An 18,642-nucleotide genomic window follows, 5' to 3' on the forward strand; every position below is an offset into this window, starting at 1 on the left:
GGTGGCTTAGGTAGCTTCATTCTCTGACAACTTGCCAAATCATGCTGCGGTTTATCAGAGTTTGGTAGGTCAGAAGTAATCAGGAAACGATGCCAGCCAGGTCAGGGAATTTTGTACGGTGTGCTTAAATTTCCTCCACTGTTTTGATGGCTGGTGAGAAATCAGAACTTAGAAACGGTATATGCTTCAATCAGCTTGGCCACTAGGATTCTGGAAGCTGTCCAACAATACCCCCTCTACTGATACTATCAACTGTTTTAGTATTTTTGTTTTACATTGTATTACTGCTTTTATCTTTTATACTGTGAATTGTATTTATATTGCTGTTCTATTTTCTCAATCTTGTTGGGGCCTTTGCCCCAAGTAAGCCGCCCCGAGTCCCCATGGGAAGATGGTGGCGGGGTATAAATAAAGTTTTATTTATTTATTTATATTTACTGTCTGTGCAAAGTTTCTATCATACAGAAATAGGTTTTGAATCTAATAGTCCCTAATCTCTCCTTAGCCACAAGCTTCTCTGGTAACTGTAAGCAAGCAGCTCTCTTCTAGTCATAGCCTTCTTTTCCATATGCAGGTTTACTCATTCTGAAGGTAGCTGGTATGCAGCAGGAATACTATAGATTAATATTGACATTCAGAAAAAAGAGGACCATATCAGCAGGGTCAATGAAGACTGTGGACATTCAGTAGCCACAGAATGTGGAATGGAAAAGTGTGTGTGTGTGGGGGGGGGGGGGGGAGGAATTGAAGTGGGGCTGAAGAACAATTAAATGTCCTGCTTGGGAAAATGACTGTCTGGGACATTCTTAATGAGAGTAAAATGGCATTTTCCTGCTGTGGATAACATGGGAATATCTTGCAGAGCTCTTGTAATCATAACAACAAGATTGGAAATCTAATCAGTGTTTAAATAGCATTTTAAATTCCTGATCTGATATGGTAATATTTATTTATTTATTACATCATTTCTACCCCGTCCTTCTCACCCATCAGGGGACTGAGGGCGGCTTACAATATACATCACAAACACAGTTTACATCAAATTAAAAGTCATCCAAGATTAAAAATTACAATAAAAATTAAAATATAAATTAAAAACAGCATAATTATACATCTAAATATACATTTCAGGCGCATTTTTCATGTCCAGGTGGGGGTCTGTCAATGAGTCATATATTCATATTGCAATTCTGCTGTTACTCATGCTCAAATGCCTGCTCCCATAACCACGTTTTTGTTCTTTTTTGGAAGGACAGGAGGGAGGGAGCTTCCCTAATTTCGTTTGGGAGGGCGTTCCATAGGCGGGGGGCCACCACTGAAAAAGCCCTGTCCCTCGTCCCCGCCAGCCGCACCTGTGAGGCTGGCGGGACCGAGAGCAGGGCTACCCCGGAGGATCTCAAATTCCGTGATGGGACATAGCGGGAGACACGTTCGGACAGGTAAGCTGGGCCGGAACCGTTTAGCGCTTTATAGGCTAAAGCCAGCACTTTGAATTGTGCTCGGTAGCAGATCGGCAGCCAGTGGAGCTGACGTAACAGAGGAGTGGTACGCTCCCTGTACGTTGCTCCAGTTAACAGCCTGGCAGCCTCCCGTTGGAGGAGTTGAAGCTTCCGAACAGTCTTCAAAGGCAGCCCCACGTAGAGTGCATTGCAGTAATCTAGTCGGGATGTAACAAGAGCGTGGACCACCGTGGCCAAGTCCGGCTTCCCAAGGTACGGTCGCAGCTGGCGCACAAGTTTTAATTGTGCAAAGGCTCCCCTAGCCACCGCCGAAACCTGGGGCTCCAGGCTCAACGATGAGTCTAGGATCACCCCCAGACTGCGCACCTGCGCCTTCAGGGGGAGTGTGACCCCATCCAGCACAGGCTGTAACCCTATACCCTGTTCGGCCTTCCGACTGACCAGGAGGATCTCTGTCTTGTCTGGATTCAATTTCAATATGTTGGCCCTCATCCAGTCCGACACAGCGGCTAGACACCGGTTCAGGACCTGAACAGCCTCCTTAGTGACAGGTGGGAAGGAGTGACAGAGCTGGACATCATCTGCATAGAGATGACACCGCACCCCGAAACTCCTGATGATCTCTCCAAGCGGCTTCATGTATATGTTGAACAACATGGGGGACAATATAGACCCCTGCGGGACCCCACAAAACAAAGGTCCCAGTGACACCATCTGGGACCGACCCTCCAGGAATGAGTGGAGCCACTGCAGAACAGTACCTCCAAGTCCCATTCCCACGAGGCGTCCCAGAAGGATACCGTGATCGACGGTATCGAGGCCGCTGTGAGGTCCAGCAGAACCAGCAGGGACACACTCCCCCTGTCCAGCTCCCGGCGTAGATCATCCACTAAGGCGACCAAGGCTGTCTCGGTACCATGCCCCGGCCTAAAACCAGACTGTGCCGGATCTAGAAAATCAGTGTCAACCAAGAATCCCTGGAGTTGCGAGGCAACCACACGTTCCATAACTTTGCCCAAGTAGGGGAGATTGGAGATAGGCCGAAAGTTTCCGAATTGAGTGGGGTCCAGTGATGGCTTTTTCAACAGCGGTTTGATCACAGCCGTCTTTAGGCTCGCTGGAAATATGCCTTCCCGAAGGGAGGCATTCACCACCACCTTCACCCACTCGGCCAAACCCCCTCTGGCTTCTCTCACCAGCCGGGCAGGGGTCTAGGATGCATGTGGTCGGTCTCACCTCTCCAAGGATCTTGTCCACATCCTCGAGCTCAACCAATTGAAATGAATCCATCAAAACGGGACAAGCAGGTGTTCTTGCTACATCCTCAGAGACTGCCGTTAATATGGCGTCAAAGTCAGAATGGATCAAAGCGACTTTGTCCGCAAAGAACCGAGCAAATGCTTCACAGCGGGCTGCCGAATTGTCAGGGACGGGATATAACAAACCTCTGAGAACTCGGAACAGCTCCGCCGGACGGTTCTTTGCAGACGCAATATTAGCTGCAAGGAAATATCAGTGTCACAACAGTTTATTTTCTGAGTGTAACCACAATATGCCTTCCCCCAATACTGCCCAGTCATCTGGAATATGAGCTGGTTGAGGTTTTCACGTGACAAAATATTCTGTAATGCCCTTTCACTAGCCAAATTACTACCAGATGTCTTAGTGTACAGTAAGATTTCCAGATCAGCTTGTCACATAACCCATTGCACAGCTGGAGGCTAAGCAGCAAGATATGTGAACTCGGGCACTGGATGGCTCCACCCTAGGCTTGAAAACTTTGCCCCAAAGGCACGGATGGTGCACAGATCTCTCTCTCTCTCTCTGTACTCCACCCAAAGAAATCTGATTGCAGACTTTTGTATAGTATCAACAACATTGAATCAATCCGTCTACTTGTTTAGTCATCAGGAGAGAGAAGGTGATGTTTCAACCACCACTGGTTGACATTTTTGGACATATGGCACATACCAGAGTCTAGGAATTTGTGAGGCCATTTCCCCCTGAAGATTTTGGTTTTTAACTGAAAAATACTGAAATAACATTTTCATTGAGATTAATAGTTTATTTATTATATTTAGATATTGCCTTTCTTCCAAATACAGTAGAGTCTCACTTATCCAAGCCTTGCTTATCCAAGTTTCTGGATTATCCAAGCCATTTTTGTAGTCAATGTTTTCAATATATCATGATATTTTGGTGCTAAATTCATAAATACAGTAATTACAACATAACATTACTGTGTATTGAACTAATTTTTCTGTCAAATTTGTTGTACAACATGATGTTTTGTTGCTTAATTTGTAAAATCATAACCTTATTTGATGTTTAATAGGCTTTTCCTTAATCTCTCCTTATTATCCAAATATTCGCTTATCCAAGCTTCTGCCGGCCCATTTAGCTTGAATAAGTGAGACTCTACTGTAGTTCAAGGTAGCCTACATGGCGTCACATCTCTTTATGACCTGAGCCAAATTACCTGGTGAACATGGAGATATTTATTTATTTACTGTATTACCGGTAATACACTGCTTCTCTCACCCTGGGGGGGGGGGGGGGGGACTCAAAGCGGTTTACAACATAATAATGGCAAAATTCAATGGCTAAAACCAAATCATAAAATCTAAACAAGAAGCATATAACTATGCACTAAAATCAATAAGACAATTAAACATAAGATATAAACAACATTTAGACATGAAGACAAAGAATTAAAAACACCTAATATAAACATTAAAATCACATGATCCAAAATCGTTAGGGATTTAAACCCAGGTCTCTTTCATCAGTAGCCATTATATAGCATTCTCTCCCTCTGTTTTCTGTTTCAGGCTGATATTATGAAACTTTTGGTTTTGGGACTAGTGATTTCTTTTCCCCTTCCACTCTTATAAGCTCAATGGGTCCTCCACATTTACTGGTACCCCTCAAAAGTGGAAGAGCCATGAATAAAAAAAGAAAAAATTCCTCTTTTAACTTGACAACTATGGTCAACGACCGATGGAAGGTGACTATAAAATCACTGGAGGACCTGGAAATTCTTAGAACATATTAATCAAATACAGTATGCATGAATCACTCCTACAAATGTGGAGGGCTGATCATACAAATTAATCTACTATCTTTGGTACTTTTGCCCATGTTTCTGGTTGTTGTCATGCACTAGCCATCTGAAATCTCAATATTACAATCCTGTGCCAGGCCCACTAAATATATTACAGTATATTAAAATAATAATAGATAATTTCAGTTTTGGACCTGTTGTTGTTGTTATTATTATTATTATTATTATTATTATTACTATTATTACTATAATAATATATTATTATTATATTAAAATAGTATAATAGTATATAATAATAAGAATAATATGCCATTTTTCTCTTTTCTCTCAACAGCTTTTCCAATTGACAGCCCAGTTGTGTATATCTTTTCACAGCTTCTATAGTGTTTCAGCATCCAGACAAATGTTTGCTTAATTTCCTTTAAAAAATCACTCTAATCCGTTGCTTCTTTTAGTTCATTCCTCCATAAATGTCTTATAACCCTCCACAAATCTGAGATCTTAAATATCTCATTATCTTCTCATCTTTCACTTCCATGTCAGCACATGCAGTTTCAAAATTAGTAACAAAGGAATCTGTGTGGTGTCTTTTATAGTACTGTTGCTAAGGTTTGTAATTTTGTGAAGCCATATTACTTCTGTCTTATAAATGTTATCAACATGGAGTTTATTTACAATTGTACAAAATATTCTGTCTTTCCTAGCTTCAGGGCAGTTTATATAAATGCATTTATATAAATTCATTGATACTAATTTGAGTAATAAATAGAGGGTTTCCCTTAGATGGGCTTATTTGTAGTTTGTATTTATTTATCTGAAAGAATTGTATTGTAATTTTCAGAAGTGGGGTCCTGAACCGTTACCCCATCTGTGACCTATTCTTATAATGAAGCTTTCAAAAACCATCTTCTATGTGCTGAGTCAGGTTCAACACTTGTGATGTGTTGCTTCATCTATGCTGATGATCGTGCCATCATTGCTCAAGCAAGGAGCTTTGAAATGGTTGAACAGAAGCTGTCTGAAGCTTTAGGTACTCTTACTGCCTATTACAAGGAAAATCAGCTGATTTGTAATACATCTAAAATGCAGACCTGTGCTTTTCACCTTAAGAATGGACAAGCATCTTAAGCTCTGGAGCATTGCAGTACACCAAAATACCTGGGAGTTATTCTGGAAAGTGCTCTGACTTACAAGAAGCACTGCTTAAATATCAAGCAAAAAATGGGTGGTAGAAATAATATCATACAAAAGCTGACAGGCACAACCTGGGAATCACAACCGGATACAGTGAAGACATCTGCCCTTGTGCTTTGCTACTCTGCTGCTGCATACGCATGCCCAATGTAGAATATACTACTGGAAAAATTATACTGTTTAGTCGGGATTGCACCACCTGATACCCATCGGGAAGTAGCAGCCAGTAATGAAAAAAACCAAGACAGTGACATCTCTGACCCATCCTCTGTTCGGATATCAGCTAGCATGCCAATGTCTTAAATCAAGAAATAGCTTTCTAAGATCTACAGAGATACTCGCAGGAACACCTCAGCAAGCAAGAGTCCAAAAGTGGCAGGCTCGAACCCGGAACCTCAATCAGTGGCTGATACCAGATGAAAAACCCCCTCCTGGGCCCACAAAAGACTGGGCGACTTGGAAGGTTCTGAACAGACTGGGTTCTGACACCACAAGATGCAGAGCTGACCTTAAGTAATGGTGCTACAAAGTAAAGTCCATGCGAGTGTGGAGAAGAGCAAACCACAGACCATTTTCTACAATGAAGCCTGACCCTGCCACATGCACAATGGAGGGCTTTTTTACAGCGACATCAGAGGCACTCGAAGTGGCCAGCTTCCGGTCAAAGGACATTTAGTATAATGCCAAGTTCTTGACTCTGTCGTTTTTTAAAATATATTATAACTGTATTCTCAAAGAACTTCTGACATGATAAATCAACAATGATGCCTGAAATAATTTCCTAAATAATAATTAATATTGAACATCGTTTGGGTTCTTTCTCTAAAACGAAATGAAAAAAGGGGGACACTTCTTTTGTTGGGAAATTTCCAAAAGGAAAAAGCATTTCAAAAATAAATAATCAGCAACAGCAAAAGCAGCAGTTTTAGCAGATCAGAAGCTTCTTGCACATAACAGTAGAGGGAATGAGCTTCAGCAATCATGGGAACATAGTCAAGTCATAGAAGTCATAGAATACTTTATTCAAAGAACTACATTTCTATAAAGGAAAATTAGGACCTAGCGATCTGTCTGTCTGTCTGTCTGCCTATCTCAGTGGTTTTCAACCTGTGGGTTCTCAGATGTTTTGGCCTCCAACTCCCAGGAACCCTAACAGCTGGTAAACTGGCTGGGATTTCTGGGAGTTGTAGGCCAAAACACCTGGGGACCCACAGGTTGAGAACCACTAATCTAACTAACTCTCTTGAGACATTTTACCTCTTTCAGTGCTCATAGGCGAAGAACAGAATGAAGGATTCATGGACTTGCCCTATGGCTAGAAACTTTGTCTAAAAAGAGGCATGTCCTTGAGAAGTATCCATCTAACAAACAGAAATAGAAGGAGGGAATAAAAAGAGGCAGACAAAGGGGGCAACAGCGGAAGGGTTTTCCCTGCCAGCTAACTTAGCTGCCTATCTATTTCCTTGTTGATGACTGTAAACTTGTGCAGGATGTGGTTGACTTCCAACATTTTCCTCTCCATGGATCTGTTTCTTGATAATGTCAGAATCTGAAAGGTAGTAAGGAAAATGCGCCATTTTCAGCCTTAGGGCCCTTCCACACAGTCATAACCCAGAATGTCAACGCAGAATATCCCACAATATCTGCTTGGAACTGGGTTATTTCAGTCCACACTGCCGCATATCCCAGGGTTTTTTTCCCGTGTCAGGAGCGATTTGAGAAATTGCAAGTCACTTCCAGTGCGAGAGAATTGGTCGTCTGCAAGGACGTTGCCCAGGGGACACCCGGATGTTTTGATGTTTTTACCATCCTTCTGGGAGGCTTCTCTCATGTCATGGAGCTGGAGCTGATAAAGGGAGCTCATCCACACTCTCCCCGGGTTGGATTCGAACCTGGCAGCCTTCAGGTCAGCAACCCAACCTTCCAAGTCACGAGGCTTTAACCCACTACGCCATCGGGGGCTCCTATATCCCAGTTCAAAGCAGATAATGTGGGGTTTTATTCAGCTGTGTGGAAGGGGCCCTACTCCCATGATCTCATGGTTTGATTTCTCAAGCTGTGGACAAAGCGCATAGTCACCAAAGCTCATCATTTGTTTTCTTAGAATATGTGATTCCTTTGGGTGTAAAAAAGAAGAAGAAGATCTGATAGTCTCTAATGGAGAAAAAAAAATATGGTGTGTGTCAGTCAGGGAATAGAAGAGCTTTACCAGAGATCCAAAACCTATCTTGTCTAGCAGTGTTTCCTGCAAAGGCCAGTAGTGAAGTTCAAAGGCAGGGCAGGAGAAAAAATGCTCTCTCTTCCTGCAGCCTCCAGCTGCTCTCATTCAGAGACAGGGTGGGATGGGGAAGTGTGTGCCTCTGTGTGTGTGCACAGCAGTGAAGCCGTGCATAACTTGCACACATGTGGCATGGATTAATTTTTCTCTCGCTTCGGCGTTGGCTCCCTGTGTGGGTGAGTCACACTTGTGTCAACAAACTGATGACTCTGCCGGTGGATGGCGTGATGCTAGACACGGGGGCATTCTCATTGCAGTGTTGTAGATCCACTCTCTCCAAACCACTTTTAACATCAGATTGAGAAAAGAGGGATGGGAAGACATAACTTTACAAGGTAGAAAAGACGTTCCTTCCTCAAACGGCTCAAGACACTTTGGTGCTTGAGGAAAAAGTTAAAACTCAGTAATGCAGTTAGGTTTTTCTATTTGAAAATGAAGTTGTTACTTTACTCAAGGTTTTTTCAAAAAAGTAATTAATATCACCAAATGGTTACTGATCACATGTTACATTACTCCCCAGTTTCATACAACCCAATGAATGTCACACAGCCATAATCTTTTCTCTGCAAAAGTTATTTAGCACTTGCATCCAAAACTAATCCAGAAAAAAATGTCTGGGAATAAAGAACTGTGTTGTCGAAGGCTTTCATGGCCGGGATCACAGGGTTGTTGTATGTCTTTCGGGCTGTGTGGCCATGTTCCAGAAGCATTCTCTCCTGACGTTTCGCCCACATCTATGGCAGGCATCCTCAGAGGTTGTGAGGTATACCTCACATACCTCACAACCTCTGAGGATGCCTGCCATAGATGTGGGCGAAACGTCAGGAGAGAATGCTTCTGGAACATGGCCACACAGCCCGAAAGACATACAACAACCCTGAATAAAGAACTCTTTTATAAAGTTAGTTGTTAGTGAAATTGTCCCATAAATTTGCAACTGCATTTCTTAAGAGAAGTGGTGAAAATTTGTGGTGCAAATTATGGTGGCTCTAGACAAGGCAAAGGTTTTGGTTTTTGTACCTGCAATTTTTGGTTTTGTTTTAAAGACACAGGCCCCATTGACATTGCCATACAATCCAGTTTCTGAATCCAGATTATCTGCTTTGAACTGGATTATATGACAATGTAGACTCATATAAAACTGTTCAAATCAGATAATCTGGATTCAGACACTGGGTTATGTGGCAGTATAGATCCAGCTGACCTCTCTGGCCCTTTCTACACTGCCATATACATTTTTGTAATTCCTTTCTTTTCTGACATCTATATTCTGCCCAAGAAAGTGTCTTTGTCCATGCATCCAAGTTTGAGGATGCCTGGTATACACAATTCAAGTAGATAGCACTGGTAGTTTTTTTTTAAATGTTTATAGCTCGAGATCCTTGTCTGTTCTTAAGGTGAAAAGCAAAAGAACTGGATTATATGAGTCTACACCATATAGTCCAGTTCTAGGGGTATAATCTGAATTTATATGGTAGTGTAGAAGGGCCCTAGACCACTTGGAATTCCAATTTTGGGAGAAAGATTTTAAAAGATAAAGGTTTCCCCTGACGTTAAGTCCAGTCATGTCTGACTCTGGGGGTTGGTGCTCATCTCCATTTCTAAGCCGAAGAGCAGGCGTTGTCCGTAGACACCTCCAAGGTCATGTGGCCGGCATGATTGCGTGGAGCGTCGTTACCTTCCCGCCGGAGCGGTACCTATTGATCTACTCACATTGGCATGTTTTCGAACTGCTAGGTTGGCAGGAGCTGGGGCTAACAGCGGGCGCTCATTCCGCTCCTGGGATTTGAACCTGGGACCTTTCGGTCTGCAAGTTCAGCAGCACAGCGTTTTAACACACTTCAATTATGCGCAATTACTGTAACGAAATTTCGTTACTCTAGTTACAGTAACGAATTTTCAGTACATATACTTCAGTGACACTTTAGGAAAGAAATGCCAGCGCCCCCCAGTTTTGTAATGACTTTGAAAAATGGATCACACATCTTTGGTAGAGAGAGAGCGAGAAATGCACCCTTTGCCTCTCCCTCTTTTTTCCTTCCACTTTCACTCTCGAGGCAGTCAGTCCCATTAGCAGCCTCCAGACGGGCAGGAGGGAACCTTTGCCCGGCGGCTTGCTTTGCCTCCCATTGCTCATGCGCAGAGAGAGAGAGAGAGAGAGAGAGCGAGGCTCCGAGGGTTGAGGCGCTTCTCGCGCGCATGCCCAGGAGTGCCGCGCGACCTTCCCCTTCGTCGCTCGCTCCGAGGCGGGCAGCGCGTGCGGTGCCCCAGCGTGGAGTGAGTGGTTAGGGCGGCGCGCGCGGCAGCCGGAGCCCCTGTGGTTGCCATGCCGACTCCCCGCCGCTGCTGCCAGCCTCGCGGGGCCCCCGCCTGAGCCAAGCAGCAGCACTCGCAGGAAGAAGAAGAAGAAGAAGGAGGCAACAAAGGGAAGAAGAAGGAGAGCAAGCAGGGAAGGAGAGCGGAGCAGCAGCAGCAGCAGAGGACTATTGTTGGCGGCGCTGGACGGCGGAGGATGGAAGATGGAAGGAAGCGATGGAGGGGTAAGACCAGGAGAAGGAGGAGGAGGGCTTGCTCCCTTTCCTCCTCTTTTTACCAATCCTGGGAAACAGTGCCGCTTTTATGCTCACTTTGGGGGACTGTTGCTCTCTCCGGGGTGGAAAGGATAACTGAGCGTGGAAAGAATAAATAAATGAATGGGTGGATGAATGAATGAATGAGTGGATGGAGGATTAGGATATGTGTATATATACAGAGTGTCCATAAAGTGTATCCAGGTTGAAGATCCCTTATCCAAAAAGCTTGGGAGCAGAAATGATTTGGATTTAGGATGTGTGTGTGTGTATACAGTAGAATCTCACTTATCCAACATAAATGGGCCGGCAGGACGTTGGATAAGCGAATACATTGGATAACAAGGAGAGATTAAGGAGAAGCCTATTAAACATCAAATTAGGTTATGATTTTACAAATTAAGCACCAAAACATCATGTTATACAACAAATTTGACAGAAAAAGTAGTTCAATACACAGTAACGCTACATAGTAATTACTGTATTTACAAATTTAGCACCAAAATATCACGATGTATTGAAAACATTGACTACAAAAATGTGTTGGATAATCCAGAATGTTGGATAAGCGAGTGTTGGATAAGTGAAACTCTACTGTATATATATATTCTCATATATATAATGAGTTGCCTTGGAGATAGTAGTCTAAACATGACTTTCATTGGTGTTTCGTATAGTATATTCAGGTTGAAGATCCCTTATTCCAAAACGCTTGGGACCAGAAGTGATTTGGATTTAAGATATGGAATATATACAGTAGAGTCTGATTAATCCAACATAAACGGGCCGGCAGAATGTTGGATAAGCAAATACGTTGGATAACAAGGAGAGATTAAGGAGAAGTCTATTCAACATCAAATTAGGTTATGATTTTACAAATTAAGCACCAAAACATCATGTTATACAACAAATTTGACAGAAACAGTAATTCAATACGCAGTAATGCTACATAGTAATTACTGTATTTACGCATTTAGCACCAAAATATCACGATGTATTGAAAACATTGACTACAAAAATGCGTTGGATAATCCAGAACGTTGGATAAGCGAGTGTTAGATAAGTGAGACTCTACTGTATATACAGTAGAGTCTGACTTATCCAACATAAACGGGCCGGCAGAACTTTGGATAAGCTAATACGTTGGATAACAAGGAGAGATTAAGGAGAAGTCTATTCAACATCAAATTAGGTTATGATTTTACAAATGAAGCATCAAAACATCATGTTATACAACAAATTTGACAGAAACAGTAATTCAATACGCAGTAATGCTATGTAGCAATTACTGTATTTACGCATTTAGCACCAAAATATCACGATGTATTGAAAACATTGACTACAAAAATGCGTTGGATAATCCAGAACGTTAGATAAGCGAATGTTGGATAAGTGAGACTCTACGGGGAGATGGTGGCAGGGTATAAATAAAGTTTTATTATTATTATTATTATTATTACTGTATATAGAATGAAATGTTTTGGAGATGGAAGTCTACACATGACTTTCATTGGTGTTTCATATAGTATATCCAGGTTGAAGATCCCTTGTCCAAAAGGCTTGGGACAAGACATGATTTGAATTTAGGATATATCTATCTGTCTATCTGTCTATAATGAGATGTCTTGGAGATGGAAGTCTAAACATGACTTTCATTGGTGTTTCATATATACGTACTTGATATGCATAGCTCAAAGGAGATTTTATACTTCCTCCCACAGTATATACAGATTAAATATCTCTTGTTATAAATGGTTTAGAACCAGAAGTGTTTCAAATTTAGGATTTTTTTTCTTCCCATTTTGGGAGAATATTTATGTACACATAATAAGATGTCTTGGAGAGGGGACCCAAGTCTAAACATGATATCCATTCGTGTTTCCTCCTATATACCTTATACACAGGCAGGAGAGATCTTGGAGATGGGACCCAAGTCTAAACATGACTTTCATTGGCGTTTTATATACACTTCATACACATAGCCTGAAGGTGATAATATAGACCCCCCAAATCTGTATATACAGTTTGAATATCCCTTATCTCTCTTGACTGAAAGTGATTTTATAGACTTCCCAAAGTATGTATATGTACAGGTTGAGTATCCCTTATCGGAAATGCTTGGGACCAGAAGTGTTTTGGATTTAGGATCTTTTCAGATTTTGAAATATTTGCATGTATATAATGAGATGTTTTGGAGTTAGGAGTCTAAACATCACTTTTGTTGGTGTTTTGTATACACTTTATACCCACAGCCTAAAGGTAATTTTATAGCCCCCTACGTATAAAAGTTAATTTTATAGCTCCCTGTATACAGGTTAACTATTCCTTAGAAATGTTTTCTGATTTAGGATCCCCCCCCCCCAATTTTGGGATATTTGCATGTATATTATGAAGTATCTTGGAGTTGAGACCCAAGTCTAAACATGATTTTCATTTGTGTTTCATACACATAGCCTGAAGGTGAATAGCCTGAAGGTGATCATATAGTATTTATTTACAAGTTGAGTATCCCTTATCTGTCTTGAGTCCCTATGTTGAGAAAAAAGCAGGATAAAATTAAAGTAAATCAGAACAAGAATTCTCTGAAATGTTTGCACATACATACTGAGATATCTTGGAGATGGGACCCAAGTCTAAACTTGACTTTCATTGGTGTTTTATATACATTTCATATACATAGCCTGAAGGTGATCATATAGACCTCCCAATATATATAAAATTTGAATATCCCTTATCTGCCTTGAGTCCCTATATTGAGAGAAAAGCAGGGTAAAAGTAAAGTAAATCAAAATAATAATTCTCTGAAATGTTTGCAAATGCATTTTGAGATAGCTTGGAGATGGGACCCAAGTCTAAACATGATATTAATTAGTGTTTCATATACATGTGTTTCACATAACCTGAAGTAATGTTATAGCCCCTCCAAGTATATTTGCAAATATTTGCAAATGAGATGTCTTGGACATGGGACCAAAGTCGGCACACAAAATTCATTTATATATGGTGTATGTATAGGTATGTATGTGTGTGTATATACACACACATATACTATGTTCACATATACATGTACAGTACTTTTTATTTAAGAAAAAACATAATAGAACAAACAAGTATTTTTGGGATATATAACACTGAAAACTACACATCTACATTCTGTGTGCAACTACAGAACTACAACTAAACACCTTTCAAAGTAACAGGACAAAACACAAAAATGAAATACACTCACAAACAATGCCATTGAGCAACAAACAGACAAAACAGATCTCTCACACACAGGCTTTATTGGCATACACGAACAAAATCACAACACATATACTGTACAACAAGAGGAAGTCACAGATAAAAAGGAAAGCATAACTAGGAGTTACTGATATCAAGAATAAAAATTTCAGCAGTCTGAGACAAAACAGACCTACAAACTTCCCACTCACTCCGATGCTTTTTATCCCTTGTTAGTGTGCTCCCGTTAAGTGATATTATATAATCACACTTCTACTTTTGGTAACACTCCTACAGCTGCAAAATGCCCTCCTTGTTGTGAAAAAGTGTATTTCCTGTATGTCTTATACACTTAGCCTGAAGGTAATTTTATACACAGTGTTTGTAATGGTGTTATGTGTACAACAAAGTTTGTGTATACTGTAAAGGGGTCACAATCTCAGTCACTATCTGGACAGTTTTGGATTTTGGAGTAATTTTGGATTTTGAATTTCCAGATAATCAGTATATGGTTGTCACCATTTATTTAATTATTGCATTGGGAGCTATTAAGCTTCAGCTGTTTAACATAATTGAATGTGCAAGCAAAGTCGGGTAGCAGTAAGAGTATGGCAAATATTTTGAATTGATTTGAAAGTGGTATTTTGGATTTCGTCATTCCGGATAAGAGCTACTCAAATTCTACAGGAACTATGGTGATTATTTGATGGCTGAATCAATACAATGATATTGAAAAACACGTGTCATAATAATGATTTAATCAAAGCCATGAATTCCATCTTCAATTCCTATTTTATGAAAGCCATTATTATCCCTGTGCAGCAATGCATAGCTTGCATGTTCGAAGCGCAGAGAGAAGTGTCACTAATTTGGTGACACTTCTCTACTGTTGGTATCTTTCATCCTATTAAGGGTATATATTCTAGGGGAAATGCAATTTTCCCTAAAATTTTAACCTGTTGAGTATACATTTTTGGAAACCCTGTAGAATGCCCTATCAGCCTTCTTGCACTACCTGCCTCTGCTATTTTGTCAACTTCACCATTTTTAAAAAATGTGTTTGTGTATTGGTTTCAGGGGAGTTTACTTACTTGTTATGCAATGCTTTTGACACGAAATAAAAAGGGGAGTTTACTGTAGTGAGGAGAGAGAGAAAAAACCCTGCTTGGCTAGATGTTCATAAATTTAACCTAATCTACCTCTCAAGATTGTTGTGAGAGGGACATTGAAGGCAGGGAAGTGGGATAGTGATACCTGCACTTGAAATCTCCAGGGGGAAAGATGATACATATTTAAAAAACGGAGTAGTGTTGTGACTGTGGACTCAGAAGTCTCCTGTTAAAATCCAGTGTCTGCAGGGCAAACTTCAGATCTTTTCGTTTTTGTGGTTTTGTGGGGCGGAGAGTGTGTGTTTTGCCCAGGGTCACTCAGTGAGTTTTCGTGAAAAAGTAGGGATTCGAACCCCGCTCTCCAGAGTTGTAGTCCAAGTTTTAAACCTTTACATCATTCTGGCTCTGCGTGTTAAATGAATTTAGAATTTGGTGTATCGTGTGACTATAGTTAAGCAGAGCTATTGGACTGATTTCTCCTTCTCCTTAAACATTTAGTACTTGTAGATTAGGCTAAATTAGATTGAAAAGAATTGCTTCGGTTTCACAGTTTACACTGAAACTGCTTCAGTAATGAAAACAAAGTTGCAAGTTGCCATATTTTTGCATCTCATTTGCTGTGGTTGTACCTGTCACTTCCTCCATGTTTTGGTTGTTTCACAACTTTGTCTCTAGCTTTGTTTGACCCGATTACCCAGGAGGAAATCCTACTAAACTCAATTAGGTTTTTAATTAGATTTATATAACATTCTCCTCTTAATGAGCGTAGAAACCACTTTGGGCAGCACCTGGGCTCCTTATATGTTTTGCCTACACTTTTAGCCCTTTATTAACTTTAATGCACAGAGCACAACAAAGCAGACAGCCCTGCATCCTGGTATTTATGTGCATTTGGGTTGAACAGCTTATTCATTAATTAATTAACTTAATTTGTGTGCCATCGTTTCTCCAAGATCAAGGCACATTTGCTTGCAGGCCTTTGTCCCATATGGTCTCTCCCTCCCACCTCTCTTTTGGTTGAGAGCATCCATCTGTCTCTATTCTATAAGCAAAAGGGGATGGGTCTAATAATGGCTTGGATCCTATGTTTTGTTTTAAAGATCAGGCTCATTTGAATGCATTTGAAGTGATGAGTTCCTAGCGATAAGAACCAGAAAGCCTTAAAACGCAGTTCTTTCATTTCTGAAAATGAAAGAATACTTTGTTGGGTTTTTACCAGGGGCAAATCAGATAGTGAAGCTGATATAAAGCTCTCCTTTGAGAACCATTGAAAGACTTGTCCAGCACAATAGGTTAAGAAATGGCTTGGGAATCATTTGTTGATTTCGGAAGCAATGATATTGTCAGGCTAAGATACTGAGACAAAAGTCTAGAGTCCCATTCAACTGGGTGAATCAAGCTTCCTCAGATCCAAGGAGGACAGCTTAGTTCATTTTGGAATTAAGTAAAGTAGTCCACAGAGAACCAGTGTGGTCGGGTGGTATATCTATTGGATTAGGACTGTAGAGATCATTGTTTGATCCCATGGAAACCCCAGGGGTCCATTTGGGCAAGTCAGCCTTAGAAAAAAGCAATGGTAACCCCCCTTTTTGCATACTTTACCAAGAAAACACCATGATAAGTTTGCCTTTAGGTTGCCATTAGTTGGAAATGGCTTGATGGGAAACAACAGCAGCAGCAACAACAAATCAATACATATTTCTGTCTAAATTCACCAGAAGCGACTTGCAGTATTTTCTCAAGTCGCTTCTAGCGCAATAAAAGGTGTATAATTCTAGGGAAAATTGCATTTCCCCTAGAATATATACCCTTAACAGGATTAAAGATTCCAGCAGTAGAGAAGTGTCCTCAAATTAGTGACACAGGTTTGCAACTCTGTGCTTCAACCATGCAAGCTGTGCATTGCTGCACAGGGACAATAATGCCTTTCATATAATTGGAATCAAAGATGGAATTCACTAGTTTTACCTATCCCTTATAATTGACCATGCCTACCTTGAAGTTTGCTGGTATTTGAATCCTTGATGGAGATTTGGATTTGTAATTTTGTGTCTGTTCTTAAGAGAATTGTTTTGATTTTGTCTTACGATGTTGTTTATCATGTGTATTATGCTGTACTTTGTTGTGTGGTGTTTTTTGACAACTGAATGTTTTTATGTTCGTGGTGGAAACCGCCCTGAGTCTTCTTGAGGAGATGGAGCGGTATATAAATAAAGAAGAAGAAGAAGATGATGATGATTATTATTATTATAAATATGGGAAAGTTAGTGGATTCAGAGGGCAATTTACTGTTGAACCCAATCTACTAAGGTCTGCAGTTTCTTAATAAAGAAACTGCAGTTAGCCAGAAATCTGTTGCTGGGTTGGCGAAAAGTGCTTGCATATGTGTGTGTGTGTGAACTTGACATGCGTTGTATTTCCTGGAGTCTTCCAAGAATGCAACTTGCCCTGCTTTTACTGAAAATAGAAGGCTGTCTTGGGGTCCATAAAATAATTGACACTTGCTGTCCACTCTTAATCTAAGTGCCTCCCATGGAAAGGACATTAAGTCCAGAATCTAAAATTTGGTAACAATACCATCTGCTCCCATGAATAATGCAGGTCTGTCATCCAGAGGAAGAAGCTGCTCATTCCATTGGGATTCTATGGCCCCTTTTGCAAATTGAATGCATTTATAGTTCTTTCCTTTAAGGAGAAATAAGGGAAAACTCACAGGCAGCTTTCTGTCTTCTTGTCTAACTACTGTGTTTCCCCGAAAATAAGACAGTGTCTTATATTAATTTTTGCTCACAAAGATGCACTAGGTCTTATTTTCAGGGGATGCCTTATTTTTCCATGATGAAGAATTCACGGTTATTGTTGAACAAAAAAAATGAACATTTATTATATACTGTACAGTAGTTGTCATCACAAACCCATATAACCAGACAAACTGTGAATCCTATCAAGAATTTCATGTTACTACCAATATTTCCATGTACAACACTCTATGGTACGTACATTTACTGATCCTGCATGCTCTGGTGTTTTGTTTGACGGGCATGCTTCCAAACAAAATCTTTGCTAGGTCTTACTTTCAGGGAAGGCCTTATATTTAGCAATTCAGTAAAACCTCTACTAGGTCTTATTTTCTGAGGATGTCCTATTTTAGGGGAAACAGGGTAGGATGCTGTACCCAGCACTAAGATTTACTGCAATAAACAGCCATATATTTTAGCCTGCTGATGCGAGCCCAGATATTGTGTATGCATTAGAAGCATATAGCTCTCTGATGCATGTGGGTCTGTCACATAAGTGAAGTGCAATGAGGATAAGTGGTGTGAAACATTACAGTGGTGTAAAGGATGAAGTGGCTGGATTTGTACTCGTCGTGGTTACCACACCTGGATTTTGTTTTCAATTTAATGTTTGTGTCCACTGATGCATCTGTAGCAGAAGTAACTCATAAGTAGACTAGTAATTATAGCTGTTAGTGGTGTGCATTTGTGTGGAATCACTGTTCGTTTTGTTTTGGTAAAGGTAAAAGTTTCCCCTGATGTTAAGTCCAGTCATGTCCAACTCTGGGGGGGTTGGTGCTCATCTCCATTTCTAAGAGCCGGTGTTGTCCGTAGACACCTCCAAGGTCATGTGGCTGGCATGACTGCATGGAGCGCCATTACCTTCCCGCTGGAGCGGTACTTATTGATCTACCCACATTTGCATGTTTTCAAACTGTTAGGTTGGCAGAAGCTGGGGCTAACAGCGG

General features: G+C 40.8%; 1 protein-coding gene across 1 annotated transcript in view; it reads left to right on the forward strand.

Annotated features, from left to right (window-relative positions):
- The first annotated feature begins 10,179 nt into the window (after positions 1–10,179).
- The window catches only part of LOC100556496 (PH and SEC7 domain-containing protein 3), a 251,754-nt gene continuing 243,291 nt past the window's right edge, over positions 10,180–18,642 (forward strand). Inside the window, exon 1 of the mRNA XM_062971516.1 lies at positions 10,180–10,536. Within this exon, the coding sequence (XP_062827586.1) occupies positions 10,516–10,536 (21 nt within the window). The 5' untranslated portion in view covers positions 10,180–10,515. The remainder of the gene's footprint in view (positions 10,537–18,642) is intronic.

Source organism: Anolis carolinensis, chromosome 2 (assembly GCF_035594765.1).
Source record: "Anolis carolinensis isolate JA03-04 chromosome 2, rAnoCar3.1.pri, whole genome shotgun sequence".
In the NCBI taxonomy this organism is placed as follows: Eukaryota; Metazoa; Chordata; class Lepidosauria; order Squamata; family Dactyloidae; genus Anolis; species Anolis carolinensis.